Below are 25,720 nucleotides of genomic sequence, written 5' to 3' on the forward strand. Positions count from 1 at the left end.
TGCCATCTAAAAACTTGTATATTATTTTTTGTTTATAAATCATTCAATATTTGTTATAATATTACACAATTACGCATTGACTATGTCGTCACAAAAACGACTTTCCGGGTTTGAATATAAAAAAATACGAGAAAATAAACAGAATTTTATTAACACACAAGCAGGGAGTTTTACTAAATTTTTATTGCAAAAACCTGTAGATGAAATTAAACTACTGAATGATGATTGTTCACAAACTAAAACTAATTCTGATATACCTACAACCCAACAGAGTTCGGACATACAATTAAATAACAATTTAAACTGTTCACAATCCACTTCTTATGAAATACCAGATAAAGCTTTGCCGCGGGTAGAAGTTGATTTATTTTCTGATTCTGATAAAGATTCTATTAATTCAGATAAATTTAATTATGAAGAAATTAACATTACTTCGGAAAATGACGAATTGGAAACAAATAGTGTTGAACATTCAGATGACCCAAGTGACTGGCCACTAAAATTAACCGACTCAATTCGAATATCACTTATAAAAAAAGGGCCTGTGCAAATTAAAAATTATTCTTTTCCGAAAAACCAATTAAATAGGAAATTTTCTGATGCTTATTATCAACGAATTTTGAATAATGGAGAAAAAATAGAAAGATCCTGGTTGGTTTATTCAAAAAAAAATGATGCTGTGTACTGTTTCTGTTGTATGTTGTTTAGTTTTAAAAAAGATTCAGGTATGGTCTCTGAATGTGGATATAACGATTGGCGTAATTTAACAGGCCATTTAAAAATTCACGAAACCTCAAAAACACACATTCTTCATTTTTCAACTTGGCACGAAATGGTTATAAAATTAAAATTAAATCAAACTATTGATTCTCATAATCAACGTAAAATAGAATCTGAAATAAAACATTGGAGGTCTGTTTTAGTTCGGTTATGCGCTATATTACGTTGCATGGCTGCGCAAAATCTTTCAATCCGTGGAACATCATCTACAATAAATTCACCACATAATGGCAATTTTTTGAAAATTATTGAATTATTTTCGTTGTTTGATAATGTTTTAAAAGATCACGTAGAAAGGATTCAAAATAAACAATTACATGTACATTATTTAGGTCCTCAAATTCAAAATGAATTAATTAATTTAATGAGTGAAAAAGTAAAAAATAATATTTTAAGCAAAGTGAGAGCTGCGAAGTATTATTCCATTATTTTAGACTGCACACCTGACTGTAGTCATAAGGAACAAATGTCCATAATATTGAGATATGTTTGTATTAAGACAGGAGTTTTACATGAGCATTTTATTGGATTTATTGAAGTTTTTGATAAAACCGGGACTGGATTAAGTGACCGGATAATTAAAATGCTTTCTGATTTGGAAATAAACATAAATGATATGCGTGGCCAAAGTTATGATAATGGCTCCAATATGAAAGGAAAACATAACGGAGTTCAAAAACGCATACTTGACATAAACCCGCGGGCATTTTATGTACCATGTAATTCTCATTCGTTGAACTTAGTAGTTAATGATGCAGCAAAATGTAATATTTACACAGTCTCATTTTTTAATATAGTGCAACAACTTTATGTATTTTTTTCGGCATCTACTGAGAGATGGAAAATTTTGATTCAATTTTTACCTAAATTAACATTGAAGAAAGTTTGCGACACGCGTTGGGAGTCGAGAATAAATGCGATAAGGCCCATAAGATATCAATTTGAAGAGCTTTGTAATGCCCTAAAACATATTAAGAATGATGTAAACTTAGATGAAATGAATGGTCTTCATACAAAAGCAGATGCATACGCTCTTTTAAAAAATATATGTGATTTTAAATTTATATGTTCTATTATTATTTGGTATGAAATATTAAGTATTGTTAATCTTGTCAACAAGCAACTGCAGTCAATCAATTTTGATATACAAATTTCTGTTAATAGTATATCATAAATCATTGAATTTTCAAAAGAATATCGAAAAAATGGGTTTTCTAAAGTAAAATTAATTGCTTAAGAAATTGCGTCAGCCATTGGAATATTAGAAGAATTTCCTCAAGATTATCAAGTGCGCAAAAGATTGAAGAAAACCAAGATAATGTTCCTCTTCATAACCCGGAAAAAAAATTTGAAGTAGAGTTTTACAATACTATAATTGATACGGCTATCAATTCTCTGCAAGATAGATTTCTCCAGTTAGATAATCATTGTTCTAACTTTGGTTTCATGTATAATATAAATTCTTTAAAATCTTGGGAGCATGAAACCATACTAAAACATTGTAAAGATTTAGGGATTTTACTATCATCAAATGATACAGCAGATATTGATGTCATCGAATTATTTGAAGAACTAAAATTATTTTGTCGACTTACAGAATCAAGTAGTTCAGCAAGTAAAAATCTTGAGTACATTTATAATAATCAACTCCAGGAAATATATCCTAATATTGAAATCAGTTTAAGAATCATTCTTACAATTCCAGTGACAGTAGCGTCTGCTGAGAGAAGTTTTTCGAAACTGAAACTTATAAAATATCATTTAAGATCAACAATGAGTAATGAGCGTTTGACTGGATTATCAATTTTATCCATTGAAGCAGAGTTGGCACAAGAATTAAATTTAGAAAATTTAGTGCAAGATTTTGCAACAAAAAAAACAAGAAAAATTAATTTTTAATTTTGAAATATTATTTTAAAACTTCAAATTTGATCATCATTTTATGTTTATTTCCAGGTTTGATTTTTTATTTATATAAAACACATTATGTATGAAGAACACTTGTATATTATTTTTTTTTCTTAAAGGTATATAAAATATATATTTATGGTTTTGACTTTTGTCAAATTAAAATATTTTTAATCAACACATTTATAAACATTTTGTCATTTCAATATAACTTATGCACCTACTTGTTTAAATAAGTATTTTATGGGCTGTCCATAAATATCGTACGCCAAAAATAACTGAAATTTATCCCCCAATCCCTTTGATGGTAACAGTAAAGTGGCGTAGCCAGTATTTTTCAATGGGTGGGGGGTAAAAAAAACACATTACTTTTATTAGTAAATTGTTTATCAAATTTAAATAATAATATTTTATAATTAATATAATTTTATATTAATTCTACACAAATTATAGCCAATGGGAAGGCATTGCCCCAAAGCCCTCCTCTGGCTAGGCCGCTGTAAAGTATTACCCTCCCAACACTTGTTACCCAATTGTATTACCCAACCACCCCCTTTAAGGGCGGCATTAGATATTTTCGCTTTAGGGCGGAAAATATCTTGCGACGGGCCTGCTTACCAGGATAATTAAAGATAAGTGAAACACATTTATAATAAATGTATAATTATACCTTCACAGAACAATTTTAAATAATAAACAGTTAGAGTAAGATAGGTCATCTAAAATAAATAAATATTTGATATTCACAAATCATATAATTTATTATGTATATTTTTATATAGGAACCAAGTAATTCTTGGTCGAAAAACGCTTAACTTTAACAAGCAATAACAGAAGAAAAATTTATCTTAATATAACAAATATGAAAAGAATAAAAGTTCTTTAATTATTTTTTCTATCATATTGTTACTCTTAAAAACCTAGTAAATCCATATAGGTGTGTATAAATTTTCCATAATAAGGTAATCGTAAATAATAAGTTCTATCAAATTGTCATCATCTAATACTTCATATAATTGTACCTCATTTTTAAGATTTAAACTAAATAATAGGTTTCCATAATAGAAATTTAATTTTTTTTATTCCTAAAGGAAAGAAATAAAAATTATTTAACTACATTTTTTTAAGGCCTACATTACTTAGTCAGGTACGCGTCATCCAATAATTAATAATGTCGTGCTGAGTTATAAACATTTTGTAATCAAACTTATTAAACTTACCAACGCCTGGTGGACAACCGCCAGGTGGACAACCACCTCCTATATACAAGAAATTGATTTATATTTTCAATAAAAATCTTATTTCAACCTTACTTAAACATATAGTATGCGAATAAATGTTTTACTAATGTAATCAGCCTACATATCTCAGTCGGGTACATATCATGCTATAATACATCTTTACTAAGGCTCGATTTAGTTGTACTGAGCTATGTAGGTTATATAATAATATCATATATTTATAAGTTTTATATTTTTATTAATATAACTGATGTATACAGCTGCATGAAATATTAAACTTACCACCACCAAGTTGGATACCGCCTCCCATACCTTTATAGAAAAAATATATTTATATTACTCAGTCCGGCACGTATTGTGTAGTGCTTAGTTATGTAAGTTTTACCATTCATTCTCTTACGAAGGTTTTTATAGGAGATTTGAAATATAAAAATATATATGTATACATTTTTTTTAAAAAAATTAGCATCTGTGTAACATTTTATACATTATGTACTTTGAATCTATGCAACAAATTGGGGTCGGCTATATCCGATACAACCTCAATATGGCATGAAAGCCTTAATAGCTGTGTAATACATCTTTACTTATGAAATAAAGCTTACATTATATTCAAATGTTTATAAATATTTATGAGTTTTATATTATTATTAAAATAACTAATGTACACAATTGTATAAAATATTAAATTTACCACCGCCAAATGGAAAACCGGCTCCTATTAAAAACATATATATATTTTTTTTTTTTACATAAATAATCCTATTCCACTTATTAATACATATCATATGTCTAATGAAAATCACACAAAGTGGCCTACATTAATCAGTCTGGTACGTGTCGTCCTTTAATACATAGGCACTAAGGATTAATTGAAGAGTGAATGTGTCAAACGTTTTATGTGCCAAAAAAATATTTGTTCAGAAAACACAAAAAACATTACAAATTAAAAATTTTCTTATAATTTTGTATAAAAATATATGTTATGCTATATTTATACTATATTAGTAGCCTTGTAAATTTCTATTATTTTATTTTGTAGACGTGGCCGTTGAAATGATAGTTGAGAAAATTGTTTCTTAAAGACTTTTTTATAATATGCATAACTGACTTTGGAATCTGGATATTGATTTTTAAATGCGAAAAATAATCTGCTGTAATTTAAATCTGGATTTAAGTACTCTTTTTTAGATTTAGAACGACCATAGTGACTAGCATTTTTAGGAAAACTGTTATAATGATCAATGATTTGTTGTATATTTTCATTATTAAAACTTTTTCGTTTAGGATTATCTGACCGAGCATCTTTATAAACTGATAAACCTTGTTTTTTTTTTGATTGTAAAGTTTGCAGAAATCTATGTTTTACACCGAGAATATTTTGAAATGTGGTTTTGCATACTTGACTAACTCCTCCTTCATCATTTGGAATTGAATATTTTATTGTGCACTGTTTGTGACTGTGTGATGGATGCGAGTATTGACCATGACGACGTCTGTTTATTTCGGTAACCTGAATTAGTCCTAATATGTAGGTACCCTGTTCACTATCATTTGCTAAACGGTGGTAGTCATTAAACAATTTCAATTTCCAATCCCATGAAATATTTTTGCAGTCATATTTGCATTTACATGTCGGCTACAATGTATAATAAAAGTGATTTTATAACGTTTAATGAATAATTTTATTATATTATATTAATTAGGTACTAACCTCTAATAACGATGTCGGGATTTCCTGAATTGTATTATTGCTTTTCCTGTTCACATACGATTTTCTACTAATTCTTTTTTTAGTCTGATCATTTCTTCTTTTTTTACCATTTTGTAAAATATGTATATTTTCAGTATTCATAATAACACAATTAAACAAATGAAAAAGAAAACTTAACGAATACAATAACACCAGTATTAGTTATTTTGAAATATAACGAACTATATCATAATATTGTTATCATCAAACTATTATATTCGTCCAAGGCACTTAGAACGTACAGGTAACAATGGGCATGTCTCACAGAACAAATACAATCTATGAACGCAATTTTGTACAAGTAAAAAATTTAATTGACACTTGAAACACATACAAGATTGTGACCTTTGGCACATAGAACATAAATCAGAAATAAAACAATTTTTCACTTTTTTGGCACATAGAACGTTTGACACATTCACTCTTCAATTATGTCGTACAAAGTTAAAAATAGTTTGTAATCAAATCATATATTAAGAAATATATATATTTCAATTTTTTATTGAAATAACTAATGTAAAAACTGCATAAATTAATTAACTTATCAGCATCAGTTGGACAACCACCTCCTATTCACAATAAATGTACGGAACGTCAATATATATTTTACTAATGCAATCGACATATATATTTTAGCGAGGTACCCCATCGTGTTTAAATAGATAATTACCAAATCTCAATTTTTGTATACTGAGCTATGTAGTGTTTTTTTATTAAATTTTTATTAACTAATTTATACAACTGCATGAAATATTAAACTTACCACCACCAATTTGGATACGGCCTCCTCCTATACCTATAGGAAAAATATATATTTTATTTTACATAAATAATCCTATTCCAACTATTTAATCATATGACTAATGAAAATCATACCAAGATGCCTACATTATTCAGTCCATCGTTCTTTAATACATAGGTACTGTTGAATATATACCATCAATACCTCAAAGTCTCCCACCCCGGTGATCTAAGATGTCAACAGCCGGCTGGTAACTTATCGGTATTACTGGCTAGTCTGTCGGCTGTGTTCTCAAAGACAGTAAGTGACTGGTAATCACGTTTTTGTATTTAACAGTCATATATAATCATTATATACGCTTGATGTTAAGCGTATGGAATAGTCCATTTAAAATTACTTAATATTGCGTGAAATTATATTGGTCTATTTTCATTTCAATCAAAGAAATGATGTACATTTTACAAATTTAATTTACAAAAACTACTTGGATTGTTTGGTTTTTTGTTTGTCACCAATGGCCTTCATGATATTGGCAATATTAAGTTTATTGGTTGAATATGAGCGGCGATCGCCGGTGGTTAAGTCAATAGCAAATTGGCTTGTGAAATAATTATTTGTTTTTGAATAAAGATATTTGGATAATAGTTTATATGTAAAATTATAATGTATGTACAGGGACGTCCATTTAAGTGTAAAAGTTTAAGATTATAATTGTGAATATAATTTGCGGTTAACGACAATAGAAAATTGGCTATAGTCAATTGAATTTGTTAATTAATTTTTAGTTATACGATAAATTTATTGTAATCCCCTGGGAACATTGGTGGTAGATAGAACAAGTACCAAGTAGTATATTTATATATATTTATAAGTTTTATATTTTTATTAAAATAACTAACGTATATAACTACATAAAATATTAAAATTACCACCGCCAAATGGAAAACTGCCTGCTATTTAAAAAAAAAATATATTTATTTTTTACATCAATAAACCTATTCCAATTATTAAAACATAACGTATGTCTAATGATATCACACTAGGTGGCCTTTATTACTCAGTCTGGTACGTGTCGTCTTTTAATACATAGGTACCAAAGATTAATTATGTTGTGCCAAGTTAAATAAGTTTTTATCAAATCATATATTTAAAAATATTAATGTTTCATATTTTTACTAAAATAACTAAAGTAAAAACTGCATAATACAATTAACCTACCACCGCCAGTAGGACCAACGCCTGGTGGGCAACCGCCAGGTGGACAACCACCTCCTAAACACAAAAAATTGATTATATTTTCAACAAACAATCTTATTTAACCCTTACTTAATAAGTCAATAAATATTTTTTTAATTTAAGCGGCCTATTATATTAAAAACTATTAATTTTTTAATCTCAGTCGCGTACGCATCATGCTATAGTACATCATTACTAAGGCTCGATTTAGTTGTACTGAGCTATGTAGGATATATAATAATATCATATATTTATAAGTTTTATATTTTTATTAAAATAACTTATGTTTAAAACTGCATAAAATATTAAACTTACCATCGCCAAATGGAAAACCGCCTCTTCTACCTATAAAAAATTAATTTGTATTTTTACATAAATAATCTTATTTCTCCCGTACTTAAACATATGGAACGTTAGTAAATATTTTTATAATGTAATCGCCTTACATATCTCATTTGGGTACGGTTAAAATACATCATTATCAAGGCTCGATTTAGTTATACTGAGCTTGTAGGTTATATAAGCAAATCACTACGTCTTTTATTTTTATTAAAATAATTAATGTTAAAATAACTGCATAAAATATTAAACTTACCACCGCCTGGTGGACATCCGCCAGGTGGGCAACCGCTTCCTATAAACAACACAAATATTTATTTTAACAACTTAGTATGGAAATAACAAAAAATTATTTAAAAACCATAAAGATAATTGGATTACAAATATTTTAATTAGGAATTTTGGGACATTGTGTGACATAAAGAATTCATTTTGAAAATACCTAATAATAAAGGCCTTGTTCTACCCTATCTTAGTATTTTAAATTTTATGGACTCATCAGATAAAGTAGCCTAGAATAAAAGTGTGCACTTTTTTTCTATCATGTATATAGTTTGAGAATCACGATTAGTACAAATATTTGTTATAAACATTTTGTTTTATACTGGACAAACTATTAAAAAAAACAAATTAAGTATTATAAATTAGTTTAGAACTCTATTTAATGAGTAATGAACTGAATCAAATTGAAAAATAAAAGAGTACTCTTACTTCATTAATGAAATAAGAATACAGTTAGTATTGAATAAGTTTTAATGAACAAATAAATAAATTAATAAATAACTGTTTAAGCAGGTATTTTTTACTTAAAATAACGAATTAATCAGACATTTTATTGAATCAGAGTAATTTTGCAATTCAATGTCATAATAACTAATTATAATAGGCGAAATAAAGTTAGAGCCACTTAGGAATAGTTTTTTTTTTTAAATAATATTTTTCAACAAGTAAGACTACTACAAAATGATTTTAGTAAAAATTATTTGATTAATTATTCAAATTTAATAAAATTTTATTTAATCCTCATTTATTTTTAAAATAAGTATAAAATGTATTCTTTAGAGCAACGTTGGACTTTTACCCCAAATCAAAACTTCTTCATTAAATTACTTGACAAAATTTATATGCATATATAAAATTATGTTATTACTCAATAAAATATTCTATATCATCCAATAAAAAAAAATTCAAGTCTTAAAGAAAAATTATTTCATTAACTTAAATTAGTATTATTAACTATTACATAAAATTATAATAAAATTTTATAATTTTATAAATCTCTATGGTTTTATAACGTCTATAAAACCATGTAAAAATGGTTTAACATTTTATATTAATCAACCATTGTTTTGTTTAGTACAATTTTATAGTTTAAAACTATAAAGTTAATTCAATTATTTCAATATTGAACTTTTACCTTAGTTTAGTCAAAACAACAAAAAAGAAAAGAACAAAATAAATAAATACAATTTTTCGCTTTCTTGATAAGCCTCTTATCATCAGCAATATGAGTTCATAAACTTGAAGAGTAAGACTCCTGGTGACCATAAAAAATAACGTTAGGCTTACAAAAATTACACGTATAACGTCAGTGATCGAATGAAACAATTGAAATTAGTACTATTTCTTATACCCTAAACTCGTATCAACTTTCAATTTTCAAATAGCAATCCCGATTTTGTTTTGTACCATCACAATTATAAAAGAAAAATGTTCTTTTTTATTTGTTTTTCAACGATTTATAGATTTTTTTTAAGTTTAATAATACGTAAACTGTATAGAATAAAACAAGAAGAATATTTCCACGGCCTCTCTGTCAGTCGTATTGAGGTTGCATCAGGTCGACAGCCGGTATAAAATTTTGTCAAAAAGTATGATAAGTCCTGATCATATCTTAGGCAGATTGTCCCATCTCGGATGTATGCGGAGACAACAAGTGAGAGGAAATAAAGTAATTAGAGACGAAGAAGGCCTAAGAAATAAAGTCTTTGATACCAGCCGGACAACTTGTGCTGTAGCTGTTTCACCAGTCATGTGTACAGGTCTACCCAACGCTTATAGTACCAACGGTGTGTGGACATCATAACTCAAATCTAAGCTGGACTCGTATATAAGGGAGAAAGATAAATAAAAAGTAAAATTAAGTAAGTAGAATGTTAGAACATTAAGTGGTAGAAGTAGAGAATTAGTAGAAGTATTGAAGAGGAGAATAGTTAATATTAGTTGTGAGCAGGAAGCTTATTGAAAAGGAGAGAAAGCAAGGGAAATAGGTCAGGGTTATAACATAATATATTCAGGTATGACCAATACAAAGAATGGTGTAGAGATAATAATGAATGAGGAGATGAAAAGTAAAGTAGTAGAAGTAGTTAGAAAAAGTGACAGAATTAAAGTTGTAAAATTAATTTTTGAGGAAAAAATGTAGTCCATAGTACTTGTGGATACAGTGTGTCCATAACCGCTGATGTCCATAACGCGGTCGGCATGCTCAGCAAGCTCTGACACCGTCCGTATCAGCGATGACGATGTAAATCACAGTAGGTAATTTCTGAATCCAAAATGCTTTAAGGACTTTTTCACCAATACCCTGTGGTAGAACCGCTCTCACAAACCGTGACAAATGCGACGGGTGGCGTTCTTCGAGCCCACCGTGTTGTGTAGTCACACGGTAACGAATTGCTATTGAAACGGGATGCGTTACGATCAGCATCTTCTATCGTTTCGTATACACGACTCAGACCTAGTAAATCGCACACCATACGCACGTCATCAATGCCTAAAGCAGCCACGCGGTTACACGAACGGACACCCCAATGTTTGAATATAGTTTTGGTGTGAACAAATTACACGGGTGAAGCATATTTCCAAAATGACTGAAGCTCCATATGCCCCACACACGCGATGTTTGTTTGGCACACACTAGCTGTATTAAGTACTGACAGAACGGGGCGGTCGCCGACAACGACGTTGTCGAGGGACAATGAATCACGTACACGATTGGTATTACGGTCGGAAGTTTTTCTACTAATTAAAATGAATTGGGAATTTATAGGTATTCTAAATGAAAGATAATAATTTAAAATTTATATAGAACTTATATATAGTAGAATATTTATATATTTAGGTGTATAACTTTATACACCTAAGAGAACTCAAAATGTAATACGCGATTGCACACTACAGGATGACAAGGACAATTGATTTTTGGGAAATATACAACGATTAATTCTGGGTTATGCGCCGGTAACATTGTTTGGTGAATAACACCAGACAATTAATTACAACAGCGTTACACAAAATATAGAAATAAAAATAAAAATTATAATTTACAAGACGCAGTGCCGACTATCGCATTATACATACGTTAAAAAAATAGCACGAACGTGCCAATGTTATATAACATCAAACACTTTCTAAATTTAAAAATGATCCCCCTTAAAATTAGTTCTGATGAGGATACCCACAAATGAATGTCAAGTTTTTTAATTAATTTGTCTACAAATTGATAACGTAAATTAACAATTATCATTGACTATAATAAATGAAAAACTATAAGACTAGAATTTTATTCCAACTTCATGTCAAAACTCTTATCAATATTAATTTTGCCCTATCAAAATTTTAGTCTGGGACACAGTGTGTGGCATCAACACATGTTTTTTAACAATTTTTTATTTTTAATTCTATTAAAATACTACTTAACTTACCACCAAAAGGCATTCTTCCTGGTGGTCCACAACCACCGCTACTACAGGGACAACCACCACCACTACGACCACCTGGGCCACCACCACAGCCTCCACCACCGCCACAACCGCAACCTCTGCCATTACAGTTAGGAGCTAAAAATATATAAAAACAATTAATATGAATTATTAGAAATTAATGGAATCATAAATATCATAATATGTTATAACATATTATGTTTATTAAAATAATAAAACTAGTGTTTTTAATTAACATTTATAATTTTAATACTATAAGTTAGTAAAATGGGATTGCTCATTATTTTTTGACATCTTTCTGGTAATCATATCAGGACCATAAATATAGTTCATAAAGGGGAGTATGAATACATAAACTCCGACGATATATATTATATTATATTACAGTGAAACCTCCTTTCAACTTTTTTTCTTAAAACTACCACACATTTTTTAAAAATTAACAGATTAACATATTTTTTTTTTATAGAAACCTTAGATACTTAACTACGATTTGGTATATTTTTGTGAAAATTAGATCCTTTTTGCAATCCCCCCATGGGCAGGTCATGGGGGGATTGCAAAATAACAACAATTTCACAAAAAATTTATTTTATCAATTTAACTTTTAAAAATGCTCCGGAAATACTATCATTTTTATATCTATCTTAAATAAAATCTTATATAATATAATTAATTTGAAAACAAAAACGGTATCACAGGGGGTCGTGACATAGTTGGCACAAGTATAGATGATATCTGACTGTGATTAAAATAATCATCATAAAAAACGCTTCGATGCAAATCTGTAGATAGTGTTTAATTTTAAAAAATTAATGGATAATTCCAAAAGCAGAATGAACTCCTATTTCCTTATTTATATCATTATTACAACTTTTATGATTTATAAGTGTTATATATAAATGAATATTGATTATAGCAATTAAATATAATATGAAATTCTTCTTCTTCTTCCTCCTCGCCTTAATCCCAACTACTCGGCCACCCTTATCCTAAACTTCCACTTGACACGATCTCCACATCATCAACGCTCACATCAGCTGTCCTCATATCTCATTCAATAGTATCCCTCTGTCTCTTTTTTAGTCTTTCTCTACCTCTTCTTTCTTCAACTCACGCCTAATAACTTTACAATCTTTTATTCGCTTTACAAGCTCTCTCTTCCACATAAAATAATCAATTAAAAATATTCCTCCCATTCTTATAAGTTATATAATGTTCTTCCTTCTTTCTAAAATAAGTATTAACCACAGCAAGATCAAACGATACTGCGATATCCAGGATTCTTTCTCCAGCCCCATTATCTCCACTAAAACTATACCCTCCGTGTACTCTTTCATATCCTCTTCTCTCATTACCTACATCTCCATGCATATCTCCATCTGCCACCGCACCCTCATTGCCATGTACCCCTTGCATCACCTCATCTATCTTTCTCCAAAACACTTTCTTGTCTATTTCATCACATCCTACTTGCGGTGCATAGTCACTTTCAGTGACTTTCATAGTACATTCAGCGCTTTTTCCTTGAATATCAATTTTATGACTATAATTCTGTCACTTCTCCTAGCTACATCTACTACTTTACTTTTCATCACCTCATCCATTATTATCCCTACACCGTTCTTTGTACTAGATTTACCTGAGTATATTATTTTATAACCCTGACCTATTTCCCTCAATTTCTCTCCTTTCCACTTAGTTTCCTGTACTCAACAATTGTTAACTTTTCTCCTCTTCAATACTTCTACTGATTCTTTACTTCTACCATTTTATGTTCCAACATTCCAAGTACCTATTCTTATTTTGTATCTATTTTTCTCCCTTATACACGAGTTCAGCCTAGAGTTAAGTGGTGATGTCCCTACACCGTCGACACTACAAGCGTTGGGTAGACCTGCATACATGACTGATAAAACAGCTACCGCCCAAGTTGTCCGACTGGTATCAAACACTTTATTCCTTAGACCTTCTCCGTTTTTAACTACTAAATATAATATGAAATTGATATTTAATAATTAAGTACTATAATTTTTACGAAAAAATTATATAATAGTAATTACTTTTATAGAAAACGTGTTTAAAAATTGAAGGGCTTGATGCAATACTTAAAAAAAAAATTGCTTTTTACTTATGAATGTAAATATATTCTATATAGTTTTAATGTAATATACTTTTCTAAACCTATTTTTGCGCCAATTTCAAATTTGTAATTTTTTCTATTTTCTCTATCATTTTTGAGATTATTATTAATTTGTAAAAAAGAGAAAATATTTATGAAAAATTGATTTAGTGAAAACTGAGAATTTTTATGGACAGATATAAAAAAAACGCACAGCATCACAAAATCAATATCTTTTTAGTTTCCAATAGAAAAACCAAAAAAAAAAAAAACCAAAAAATTATATAATATACTTAATTAAGCGTGTTCTAAAAATTTATTATAATTGTAAAAATCAATTGTTAAATTCAGGTGAAACCCATAATCATTTTTTTTAGAAATGATTTATACAATAACAGCTAAATAACAATGTAAAATTATTCAATTTTCTAGTTAAGACCTATTATCCATATCAAACTTAATTCGACAGTATATATTAGGGTGGTCCTTAAAATACAAATTTTCAAAATTCGATTTACGCGCACCAAAAAATTGTTCTAATACATGTAAAAATAAACTGTGCAAAATTTGGTCCCGATAGGTTGACGTTAACACGTGCCGTAAGAGGGTTGAAAATTCGATCAAAAGGGTAGTTTTTCAGTTATTGTGCTTTATCTCAAAATATATGATTTTTACGTAAAAGTTTATAAGAAAGAAATTATACATATAATTATTTTACATAAAAAAGGTTATTAGCAAAAAACTCATAAGTCAAATATTTACCTCCTAAAAGACAAAAGTTCCATAAATATTATGTTTACCAGTAAAATTCATATATTTCGGTAATTTACGTATATACGACGAACCGTTCAAGTTATAAAAAAAATTTTTATGTAAAAGTTATTTGAAATTTAATTTTCTATAAGTTTTGTAGAAAAATAAAATTGTTTTACGTGTTTTCTGGCGAGATAATGAAGAAAACTTATAAATAACAATCATTTTTCTATGATAATTTAAAAAATAACGATTTTTTTTTTTTCAAACTCAAATAAAATAAGTAAACCAATAATGAAATGCTAAAAAAATTTGAAANAGTAAACCAATAATGAAATGCTAAAAAAAATATGAAAAATGATCTTAATGCTCATAAAATATTATAAAATTAAATAATATTAAAAATAATTCTTCTAGTAGTCACAATATAAAAAAAATTTTGTTTTTGATAGGATTATTAATTGTTATTATTCATCAATGAATTTTTAGTACAATCTCCAAATTGTGATCTATAATCATTAACGACTTGTAGTAGAAACTGTTTTTGTTCATCATCATTAGTTAATATGTCATTGTATTCTTGCATACGTTTTACACCTCTCTCTGCTATATCGTTTGTCACAAGAGGATTAGATAAAACTTTCAAACTATTTTGAAAATCAGGATTTTCAACCTAGCTATGAGGATGAGTTTCCAAAAAATCTATCAAGTTCTTTTTTTTTTTAAATAGTTTAGTATCATTTAGGTTTATTGTAATTTTTTTTATCTTGTTTTTGTGATGTCTCTCTTGATGCCTCAACCATTTTTAGTTTAATATCTGCCGGTACACTGTCCGGTAAATTTCTGTGTTGCAGCTTTAGATATAAAAGAATCAGGATAATTAATTAAAACTTTTAAGAAACATAAATCATTAAATGCTGATTGTATGGCAATAGATCCCTTAAACCAAGCCTTTACGTAAACTTTTACCAAAAATACACAAATATTACGTTATGCATGTTTTTCTCGTATTTTAAGCTGTTTTCTAAACATGTATATTTTTAACGAATAAATTGCTTTAGACATCCATCTAGGTTGATGAAAAACACTAGGGTAGTGAAATTTTACACCATTTAGGGGTGTTGCATCCATAAAAATAACACATAAATTCTTTGTAGTAATTTCTACATTGTTGAATTATTAATGTTTCCAATTAAATTTTTTTTACATTATTTTTAGTGTGTTCAACTGCATTTTTTATAATTATATCATTGATACCAATATCAAAATTCAACAAATCTAGACTAATCAAACATTCTTTAAATTTTTAAAAATTGATACATCCGGACCAGTTGTACATAAATTAAGTTTAACCTCGAAAACATTTTTTAGTACTAATTCCAAAATATGTCTACGACATGGTAAATACAACACATTACGATCTAGNGGTAAATACAACACATTACGCTCTAAGAGTTGTTTAAGCAATATACAAGCGTCATTTAAGCGACCTGTATTAGAAGCTGTTGTGTCACAACACAAGGCCTGTATTTTATTTTTTACACCCCAAACTTGTAATTAATCAAAAATTGCATTTACCTGATTCTCGCCAGAATCTCTCTCAATTTTTGGGAACCCAAGTAATTGACTTACTCCCTCAAATGATACCAAGATTGGCAATCGATCAACTTTAGCTCTATTTATAATGCCTGGAAGTAGTTTTCCATCCCAATGCAAGACAAGACTATTTTTATCCAGAAATTTAATTTTTTTTTTTAATTTCATTTACCTTTCTCTCACTAAAAAATAATCTTTCCCGTCGAATAGTTGATCAGTTGATTATTAACTTTGATACGTTATTACCTAATGCTTCAGCAGTAGAAACAATTAAATGCACAGCATCGCGGTCAGATATCTTGCATTGATCTAATGCGGAAAGTAATTTTGGAGTTATAAAAGTTATAAATCCTCGTGTTTTTGAAGAATATGATGAACCAGACAAATCATCTTCTGTTTCATATTCTGAGGAACTAAACAAATTTAACTCAACAACATTATCTAAACAAAAAATGATAAATGATAGAAAAATGATTGTTATTCATAAGTTTTCTTCATTACCTCGCCAGAAAACACGTAAAACAATTTTATTTTTCTACAAAACTTATAGAAAATTAAATTTCAAATAACTTTTACATAAAAATTTTTTTTATAACTAGAACGGTTCGTCGTATATACTTAAATTGCCGAAATATATGAATTTTACTGATAAACATAATATTTATGGAACTTTTGACTTTTAGGAGGTAAATATTTGACTTATGAGTTTATTGCTAATAATCTTTTTTATATAAAATAATTATATGTATAATTTCTTTCTTATAAACTTTTATGTAAAAATCATATATTTTGAGATAAAGCACAATAACTGAAAAACTACCATTTTGATCGAATTTTCAACCCTCTTGCGGCACATGTTAACGTCAACCTATCGGGACCAAATTTTGTACAGTTTATTTTTACATGTATTAGAACAATTTTTTGGTGCGCGTAAATCGAATTTTGAAAATTTGTATTTTAAGGACCACCCTAGGATATACTTTAAAAACATTAGAAATTAATGATTTTAATTGTCTATATGAAAATATTTACTTACGAATCATTTTATTTGATAAATGCGATATCATTTTCAAGTTTTGAAAAATATATTTTTAACTAAACACTAGATGTGATTATTTGACGTATTATTAAAGGAAACTGGGGAGCTGAGAAAAATGAATGGCAGACACAAAAAAAAACCCATATAATAGAATATTCTAATATGAATAAGAAATTCCATCTCACAAAGGGAGACCACAGTGGTGGGGTCCTTGATATACATTGAAGTTATACAATCTAACTGTGATAAAAATTAGACATTTGAATTTTATTTCCACTTTAATTAAGAAAAAAATGCAAAAAGTTAATTTGACTGATGGAGTTCAAACTTTGTACCCCGAGCGTAGAATATAGTAATATTTTCGATGCAGCCATCGTAAATTACATGAAAACTCAGCTAAAAATGGCAATTCAAAAATTCAAAGAAGTTTTTGTTAACTTAGATCAGCCAAAATAATCAAAATAAGTTTAAATTTATATCTAATGCAAGTTAGATTCATGCAAATTTTATGAAAATTGGCGGACTCATTACTATGGCAAACCCTTATAAGGTATTTTAAAATAAACAAAAAAAAGAAATTTTGAATACAAATATAGTATGCATATTAATTACGGCACCATTTGCACATAGGAAATAGGTTGTTGAGAAAATTTTTTTTTCTGGAACTTTGAGTATTTCAAAACAATTTCAAAGCTTAAATTAAAATAGTTAAATTTTTGTTCAAAACTTGCTCTTTTGAATTCTCCTCTAAATAAATACATTAAAAATATTAGAAATTAATCATTTAGATTGTTTGTATGGATAAAGCTGTTTAAGGTACTTGTTATTTGATTAAGGGATATTTTTCGATTTTTGAGAGTAATATATTCAACTAAATACGAATTTTAATAATGTCAAATGATTGAATCATTGAAAAAAGTAGGTTAATTGAGGGTTGCAAAAATAAACCGTAATCACAAAAAAAAAAACACAAAATAATATTAATATGAATAAGAAATTTCTTTGAATAAGGATTTTTATGTCACATTAAAAGAATAAATGCAAAGCTGAGAAGGTATTGGTTTTACTAAGATTTGTTTTTTTTGTCTGTTACAACTTTTTCTCAGCTCTCACTAAACCGATTTTGATAAACAATATGTCAAAAGATCACAAATTGTATCTTGTTAAAGACATTACCCTCAAAAATTGAAAAACTTCTTTCGTTCCCCGTAAATGGGGGAAACCTCCAAAATATTACAAATTTAAAAATCACTAATTTTTGAAATTTTTGAAATTTTTTTTTGTTTAATACTGTTATAACTTTTTTAAAAATAAACAAATCAATACAATTTTTGTTTATAGATGTATGATGTCTTTACCTTTCATTTGGTATTTTTATTATAAATCTGTTCCATTACCTGCCCACGGGGGAGGATTAAAAATTACTGTTCGACTTAACTTTTGAAAGTGTTCCGGAAAGTCTGACACTTTTATATATATCTTAAATTAAAGCTAATGTAATATACTTTATCATGGAAAAAAAAATTTCGGGCCTCATTTTGTCTTCACCGTGAAAATGGCTACCAAATGTTATTTTTGAGTGAAAATTCTCGATTTTGTATTTTGCATTTTTAACTTTATAATGCTTTAACTTATTGAAAAGTGTATGGATCAATACAATTTTTTTATGAGAAATAGTATTTATATCTCTCTTTAATTCGGCATACTTTATCTTAATCAGGATATAAATAAGGAAATAGCAGATCATGTAACTTTTGTAATAATCCACCAATTTTTTTATTTCTCATAAAAAAATTGTAATGATAAAAGTATATTACATTATCTTTAATTTAAGATATATATATATATAAGTGTCAGACTTTCCAAAACACTTTCAAAAGTTAATTTTTTTGTGAAAAAGTTGTCATTTTAAATCCCTCCTGTGGGCAGGTAAAGGGTCAAATTTATAAAAAAAAAATATATAAAATATAAAGACATCAAGCATCTAAAAAAAATAAAAAATTATTATTGATTTGTTCATTTTTGAAAAAGTTATGGCAGTATTAAACAAAAAAAAATTGAAAAAATTTCGAAAATTAGTGATTTTTAAATTAGTAATATTTTTGGAGATTTCCCCCATTTACGGGGAACGAAAGAAGTTTTTCAATTTTTGAGGGTAATGTCTTTAACTAGATACGATTTGTTATCTTTTGATGTATCGTTGAAAGAAATCGGTTCAGTGAGAGCTGAAAAAAGTGTTAACAGACACAAAAAAAATAATAATAAAAAAAAAAGAAACACATCATAGTAAAATCAATACCTTCTCAGCTTCGCATCAAGGCTAAAATTATATATTATATTTTTGAATCTAAGAATTACTAATCTAGATATAATTAAAGAAATAGAAGATGATGTTCCTTTTGTAATTATCTACCAATTTCATAGAATTAAATACTATTTACAGATTTGCATCGAAGCATTTTTAATGATAGTGATTTTAATCACTGTCAGATTAAATCTTTACTGGACCCAACTATGCCACGTCCCAAAGGGCTGTGACCCCACTGTGCTGGGTATTTTTTTTAAATATTAATGTATTCTTTGACTACGTTAATGTTATATTATTATTATTTTTATAATAATAAAAATTTAATTTTCCTTTTTTTAATTTTAAAGTAATTTTTTATAGCTTTTCTTACAAAAAAATTAATGGGTTTTAGGACGAGTTATTATTGAGACAGTTATTTTAATATATAAAGAGGGTACGTAGGCGAGAGTAGCCTATATTAGTGTACTTATACTCCTCCGGTATTCCATATCCCTCTATTTATTGAAATGGTTCCAACTTGTAATAAAAATAAGTCCAAAAATTAATTTACTAATCAAATTATTCAATTAGTAAATAAATATCGCAAAAGGAATTTATCACTAAACTTTTTACCTACACCTTTTATTCAGTTTTATTTTTTAAACTATTGTTTTTTTTTTTTTTTTGATATACAAATTAATAAAAATATATTACCGTGGAAAATAACAAAACAAAATATGAACAACGCTAAATAATTCTGTGAAATAATACAAAATATAACTATAAAAATTAAATATAAATATAACATAAAAATATACAAACCATTTTAAAGTTTCTTGGATATAATACTTATGCAATTATCTTCCAACAAATATTGTACATTAAAATAAAACCTTCATGGAAAATTCTTACTTAAGTAAAAATTGATAAGTAAATAACATAAATTAGAGTATTTATGCTCAAAAAATTGAACAAATACATTACTTCTGATATTTTTAAACTTTAGGTGTGTAATATCTCAATAACAGAAATACCTGTTATTTGATCTACTTAAGTTAATACTAATAAGAACATAAATAATTAAAAATATCTGTCACACGATTAACTATTTTTCAAAATTACGTATTCAATTTATTTTTTTAATTTCGATGCGTAGCGGAAAAACTATTGACTTTACTTTGCAGTGTTATTTATTTATTTTTTGTCACTTTACTAAGTTATTTTACTCTTACTAGACCGAGTTTGCTTAACGTCAAAAGATATCTTAACAAAACTATTAGCCTCATCATTTAAAAAGTCCATTCAATTCCCGTAAATAAAAGAAATGTTCCAAATAAGTACATTTATAAATCTGTCAATGTTAGTATTATTTTTCATCATATATTGAAATAACTTTTTGCAAGCTATAATAAACAAACGTTTGTTGATAATACTTTATACATTTGCATTTCAATGAAAATCCAATCATTAATCAAGATACTGTGGGGACTTAAAGAAGTTAACAAAATTTTTTTTTCAATTTTTGATAATGATAAAAAAAAATAATGTCATTAAACTAAAACAAATACAATACAAATACAAATAAAATGAAAAATAAAAATACAGCTGAAATCTTAATTTCTAGTTATTAGTTATTAAAAACAAAAATTATACAATTTTTAATAAAAATCGTCAAATTTGTAATATTTTGCTAATTTAGGAAGTATTCATATGCAATAATATTCAAATACCGTTTTATTTTTCAAGACTATAAAACAAGTACAATATGTATTTAAAAAAAAAACATATTATGACAACTAAATCGAAACAAAAATAAATCGAAAATATTATTTCCAAACAATTTTTTTTAAATCTATTGTAAAACTTATAAAATAATAAGTAATTTCAAATATTAGCTCTCGTTATTTTATAGATAGAAATAAATCTTTTTTACTTTGTTAAGTCATAAATTTAATAAACAACAAGATCAGGATATCTTTTTAATTTTGTATTTGGAAAATTAATTTGAAAAATTTGTGAAAAAAATTACTAAAAATAAATTTATCCCTTTTTTAAAGTTAGCGATTTATATAATAAAAAAGTAATCAAAATTTATAATAACTTTAAAAAATACTCATAAATTAATAACTAAAGAACACAAAGCTACGATTGTGTTAGAGAGGGAGGAAAACCTAAATAGTGCAGCATAATAGATAAAAACATACGTGTTTTTAGTAGACGGCATCCTTATTAAGTCGTATTTGATAAGTATTACCAATTCATAATATGACAGGATATACAGTTAATCGTATAACTTGAAACATCAAAGTTTGTCGATATACGACATGATAATGTTATAATCAAGTTTTTCTAATCATGATTATTTATTTTTTGATAACAAACTTTATTACTTTTTTGTATAAAAAGAGGTTATACAATTAAAACATTTCTGAAAAATATTTCCAACTCTCAAAATGATTGTTATAATAAAATTTAGTTTATTAGTAATTAATAACTAAATGAAAAAATACAGAGCAATCGATAAAATAGAAAGTAATTGATACTATTAGTATTATTGATACTATTGACAATTTTAAAATTTTGTAAAGAAAAAATTGTTTGATTCAAAAAACTACAATCATTTTTTTAAATTTTAATTTTAATTTGTAAAGCATAATAAGCGTTCAAGTATTTTACAATAGTAAATTCAATCACTGTCAGATATCATTTAATATTAATTTTAAAAAATGTCTCAAATCCACCACGCTGGAAATCAATTGTACTTGACATTTTTATTTATGTTATTTAACAGTAAAAACCCTAATATTTTTATACAATAAATTTATATTTGATAAAATGTTCAAAAACAAAAATTGAGCTCTATACATTTATTTATATTTTTTTATATTTCAATTTTCCAACTGCAGCACTAATTAATAATTTTTATAAAACAATAATTGTTTTAGTTTGTATTTTATTTAATTCATTTTTTTCTTTTAAGTTATGTTAATTTTAACTTGTAAATTCACGTTGTTGACAATATTTATATTTATTAGATAATTCAGTTGTTGTTAGTTATGAAAAAATGATATTTCTACCACAATTTGAATATTATTTATAATCATTACTTTTAAATTTAGTACAAATAGCGTGTTATACTTTTTATTTTTAGGCTGTGGCATAACCTTAAATGGTAAAATATTAAAATTGAATTTCTGCTGTTTACCTCACAAAACGTTATTGAATAAATTTAATAACATACTAATTTGTTGTTACGAAATGACTTTAAAATAAATATATAGTTCTTTTAACATCATACATTAACAATTAATTGATGTCAGTGGCGTATTTTGGGGGGGTGTCCTCCATGTCTGGACACCACCCGACTTAAAAAAAATGCCTAATATATTGGTATTAACTTTTTTTATAATATACTATATTTATTTACTATAAAATAAATGGTATTTTAAACAAATAACAAAATTGAAGACAATTTGATAGGATTCGACGACACGTATTTAACTACATTTTATCAGAGATTTCTAGAAATTATTTGGATTTCATTGGGTCATTTAGATAACAAAAATACCTGTAGTAAAAATATAACAACAACGGAAATATTCTGAACTTGTAGTTCATTTTTAAATTTATTTTATAGTTTATCAGTTTAGAGAATTATAAACAAATAAGTTTAGTTACCCCTATTCAATATACCACATTCATAAAAAATACAGAAAAGAATTTTTTATAATTAAAATAGTATTTAAAAAATAAACAAAAGTTATGAAATTCTTTATGAATCGTCATTTAGTAAAATTAAAATTAAGTTGTTAAGATAGTAGATACACTTGTTAATTTAAAAATTTATAATTGGCTGACTTTTTAACTTAATTGTATCCATAACTGTATAATATACAGTGTATATTATAATATTTGTATATTCACATAACAAGAACATAAAATTATTTCTGTTAAGATAAATTTATATTAAATTTGAATTTCTTTAATGAAATAATGTTACAAATAAAAATAAGATTAAAATAAAACAACAAAACAACAATTAAACATAGAAAAAGTAAAAAAAAATGTTTGGTGGTATAAAAATAAAAATTTTAATTTATAGTGAATATTAAGAAAATTGATATAAAATACAAAAATAAAATTTCATTCATAAAAATATTAATTGAATAGCTCGCCAGCAATAATTTCATTTTTGTGTCTTAATCTTATAAAAGGCATAAAATTTGCATTTATTGGTGTTGTATCTCCTCGAGACATTTTTTCTGCCAGCTCAACAGTAAATGGCCCACAATCATGTCCATTGGTTTGGCGAGATGTCTCGCCTATTTGTAATGTCCATGTAGAAGCTTTTCCTTTTTTGTCCATCTCCCATTCAATTAAGAAATTTTTTAATACCATTGGATAAGGGACCATTATACGACTTAAAACTATCATATGATGTCACAGTCTTTTCAGGTATATTAACTACTGTCAATATCCAATGACTCCCATATACATTCATGGGCACAAAAAGTAATTTTATTGTGTGAATATCTTTTTTTATCCATCTTCTTACAGCTGGATAGCCTCCTCGAAGATACGCTACAATAAAATCAGTGACAACTGCATAAACTTCACCTTCTGACCGTTTTACTATCATTTTAATGTACTCATTAATTGTGTCTGAAGTATACCATGATGTGGGCGATTTAAATGAAGGTGCATTATACTGATCAAGAGATTTTGTGTTCTGATCTTGCATTACTTCTGCAAGTGTAACCATATTTAAACATTTTTCATAAAATTAATTAAAGACTTTGTTGAACAGTTTACAATTAGTTAGGTTTATTTAAAGTTTTGGAATATGAAATTAAACACGTATAATTACTATTGTTTAAAACGTCCATGGACCGACCCCCTTAATAACAATTCTCTGCAGAGGTTATATTAATTTAACACGTATTATAATTATTAATTATGTATAATAAATAATCTTTTTTTATTTTATTTTACATAAAATAAATAGATTAAATAACTAATTACATTTTTCTTTCTCTGGTACTTTTATTACTTCAATAGTGGACAGAGCAAGTAAATTTACGACATTCGGCGTAATTAAGGTCAAAGAATTCGAACTAACTTTTGGCTCTAAAATAATTTATGTTTTAAAATATTACATATTTGTTTCAAAAATCAAAACGTTTATTATATTATTTTTTAAAAATGAATTATATTTTAAAAGTTGTATACTTTTTATGACTTTTTCATCTTCTTCTGATGAATTTCTTTTTAAATTTGGTCGAGCAGTAGTATTAGAAGATATCTCAAAAAGTTGTTTTTTTATTTCGGATTTGCGTTCCAAATTTTTCTTATGAAAACTCTTAACAGATCATAAAAATATATTTAATTATATGATAAATTTCTTTAAGAAATCTGCTTTAAGTCCAAAAAATGGTTTAGGGTATACCCTAAAATCTTTTTATTGAAATAAAGCATAATAAAATATACCTTTTCTAACAAATCAGCTGATATTAATAGCGGATTGTCTTTTGAAATTGCTATATTTTTTTTTTCTGTTGAATTTAAAATTTCATTTTTATATTTTTCAGATTTTTCATTCTGAAAAAGTGTTCCGAATTCTCTTTGCTGCATCATATTCTAGGCAACCAAAGAGATATTTAAATAAACAAATAAACTATACTTAATATTATATTATTATCTTCGATAAAAATTGAATTTCCCATAAAAATCTAATAGAAAAAATAGCAGAATAATATTAAACATTATGTTATTGCATTTATATTAAAGGGATTGATAGTTTATTTTATATTTTTGAATCAGACAAACCCCAATAACATAGCTAAATCGAATAAATATATTAATATAATTATAGTTACCAATTTTTCTGGAATAATTTTATCATTTTTATTCGTTTTTCGATACGTGCTTTTTTTTGGAATAATGGAATTTTTTATAGGATAAATATTTTTATTAATAATTGCTGCAAATTGAATTTAATTTTAATAATTATTAATTAAATAATCAATTTCGAAAAAGGTTTTTAATATTGAAATAGTTAAATTAAAGTAAAGCGACTGAATTATTGTTATATATGAATAAGAGAACTTATTATTAATTTTTCTTATATTTTATATTAAAAAACTTTTTCTCTATTCGAAATAGTTAGTTTAATTATTAATCTTAATAGTGTTTACAGATA

At 26.7% G+C, this 25,720-nt stretch overlaps 4 protein-coding genes across 27 annotated transcripts in view; 1 reads left to right on the top strand and 3 right to left on the bottom strand.

Annotated features, from left to right (window-relative positions):
- Positions 1-20,437, bottom strand: part of LOC126910245 (uncharacterized) — a 38,573-nt gene extending 18,136 nt beyond the window's left edge. For 7 of the 24 annotated variants that reach the window (XM_050692637.1, XM_050692633.1, XM_050692627.1 and 4 more), the window contains exons 1-11: positions 20,344-20,437; positions 20,236-20,278; positions 11,707-11,841; positions 8,256-8,294; positions 7,976-8,005; positions 7,643-7,696; positions 7,354-7,377; positions 6,446-6,478; positions 4,624-4,647; positions 4,212-4,241; positions 3,909-3,947 (exon numbers count right to left, since the gene is read on the bottom strand). In XM_050692637.1, the coding sequence (XP_050548594.1) occupies positions 3,909-3,947; positions 4,212-4,241; positions 4,624-4,647; positions 6,446-6,478; positions 7,354-7,377; positions 7,643-7,696; positions 7,976-8,005; positions 8,256-8,294; positions 11,707-11,841; positions 20,236-20,278; positions 20,344-20,346 (454 nt within the window). In that variant the 5' untranslated portion in view covers positions 20,347-20,437. The remainder of the gene's footprint in view (positions 1-3,908; positions 3,948-4,211; positions 4,242-4,623; positions 4,648-6,445; positions 6,479-7,353; positions 7,378-7,642; positions 7,697-7,975; positions 8,006-8,255; positions 8,295-11,706; positions 11,842-20,235; positions 20,279-20,343) is intronic. The other 17 variants (XM_050692640.1, XM_050692636.1, XM_050692631.1 and 14 more) reach the window with 13 other exon arrangements.
- On the top strand, positions 2,023-2,810 carry LOC126910249 (uncharacterized). Its single transcript, XM_050692645.1, has one exon. It carries the CDS (start codon positions 2,227-2,229, stop codon positions 2,677-2,679), a length of 453 nt encoding a protein of 150 aa, XP_050548602.1. The 5' UTR covers positions 2,023-2,226; the 3' UTR covers positions 2,680-2,810.
- Positions 4,655-6,222, bottom strand: LOC126910248 (uncharacterized). Its single transcript, XM_050692644.1, has 2 exons — positions 5,644-6,222; positions 4,655-5,568 (listed from the first exon to the last, which is right to left on the bottom strand). Exons 1-2 carry the CDS (start codon positions 5,782-5,784, stop codon positions 4,924-4,926), a joined length of 786 nt encoding a protein of 261 aa, XP_050548601.1. The 5' UTR covers positions 5,785-6,222; the 3' UTR covers positions 4,655-4,923.
- Positions 20,438-23,562: 3,125 nt separating the features above from the next.
- LOC126910286 (sentrin-specific protease 1-like) lies at positions 23,563-25,720 on the bottom strand. Its single transcript, XM_050692722.1, has 5 exons — positions 25,716-25,720; positions 25,398-25,501; positions 25,009-25,158; positions 24,751-24,880; positions 23,563-24,267 (listed from the first exon to the last, which is right to left on the bottom strand). The coding sequence occupies exons 3-5, from the start codon at positions 25,153-25,155 to the stop codon at positions 23,894-23,896; spliced, it is 651 nt and encodes a 216-aa protein (XP_050548679.1). The 5' UTR covers positions 25,156-25,158; positions 25,398-25,501; positions 25,716-25,720; the 3' UTR covers positions 23,563-23,893.

Source organism: Daktulosphaira vitifoliae, unplaced genomic scaffold, assembly GCF_025091365.1.
Source record: "Daktulosphaira vitifoliae isolate Bord-2020 unplaced genomic scaffold, ASM2509136v1 Scaffold_1, whole genome shotgun sequence".
In the NCBI taxonomy this organism is placed as follows: domain Eukaryota; kingdom Metazoa; phylum Arthropoda; class Insecta; order Hemiptera; family Phylloxeridae; genus Daktulosphaira; species Daktulosphaira vitifoliae.

Excerpts from the sequence above, each read along its gene's own strand:
- LOC126910249 (XM_050692645.1), top strand. The coding sequence starts at position 2,227 with ATGTATAATATAAATTCTTTAAAATCTTGGGAGCATGAAACCATACTA.
- LOC126910248 (XM_050692644.1), bottom strand. The coding sequence starts at position 5,784 with ATGAATACTGAAAATATACATATTTTACAAAATGGTAAAAAAAGAAGA. Across the intron at positions 5,569-5,643 it reads TCCCGACATCGTTATTAGAG|CCGACATGTAAATGCAAATA; the intron begins GTTAGTACCTAA and ends TATACATTGTAG.
- LOC126910286 (XM_050692722.1), bottom strand. The coding sequence starts at position 25,155 with ATGATGCAGCAAAGAGAATTCGGAACACTTTTTCAGAATGAAAAATCT. Across the intron at positions 24,881-25,008 it reads CAGCTGATTTGTTAGAAAAG|AGTTTTCATAAGAAAAATTT; the intron begins GTATATTTTATT and ends TGATCTGTTAAG. Across the intron at positions 24,268-24,750 it reads AGATGAAAAAGTCATAAAAA|AAGTAATGCAAGATCAGAAC; the intron begins GTATACAACTTT and ends TTACACTTGCAG.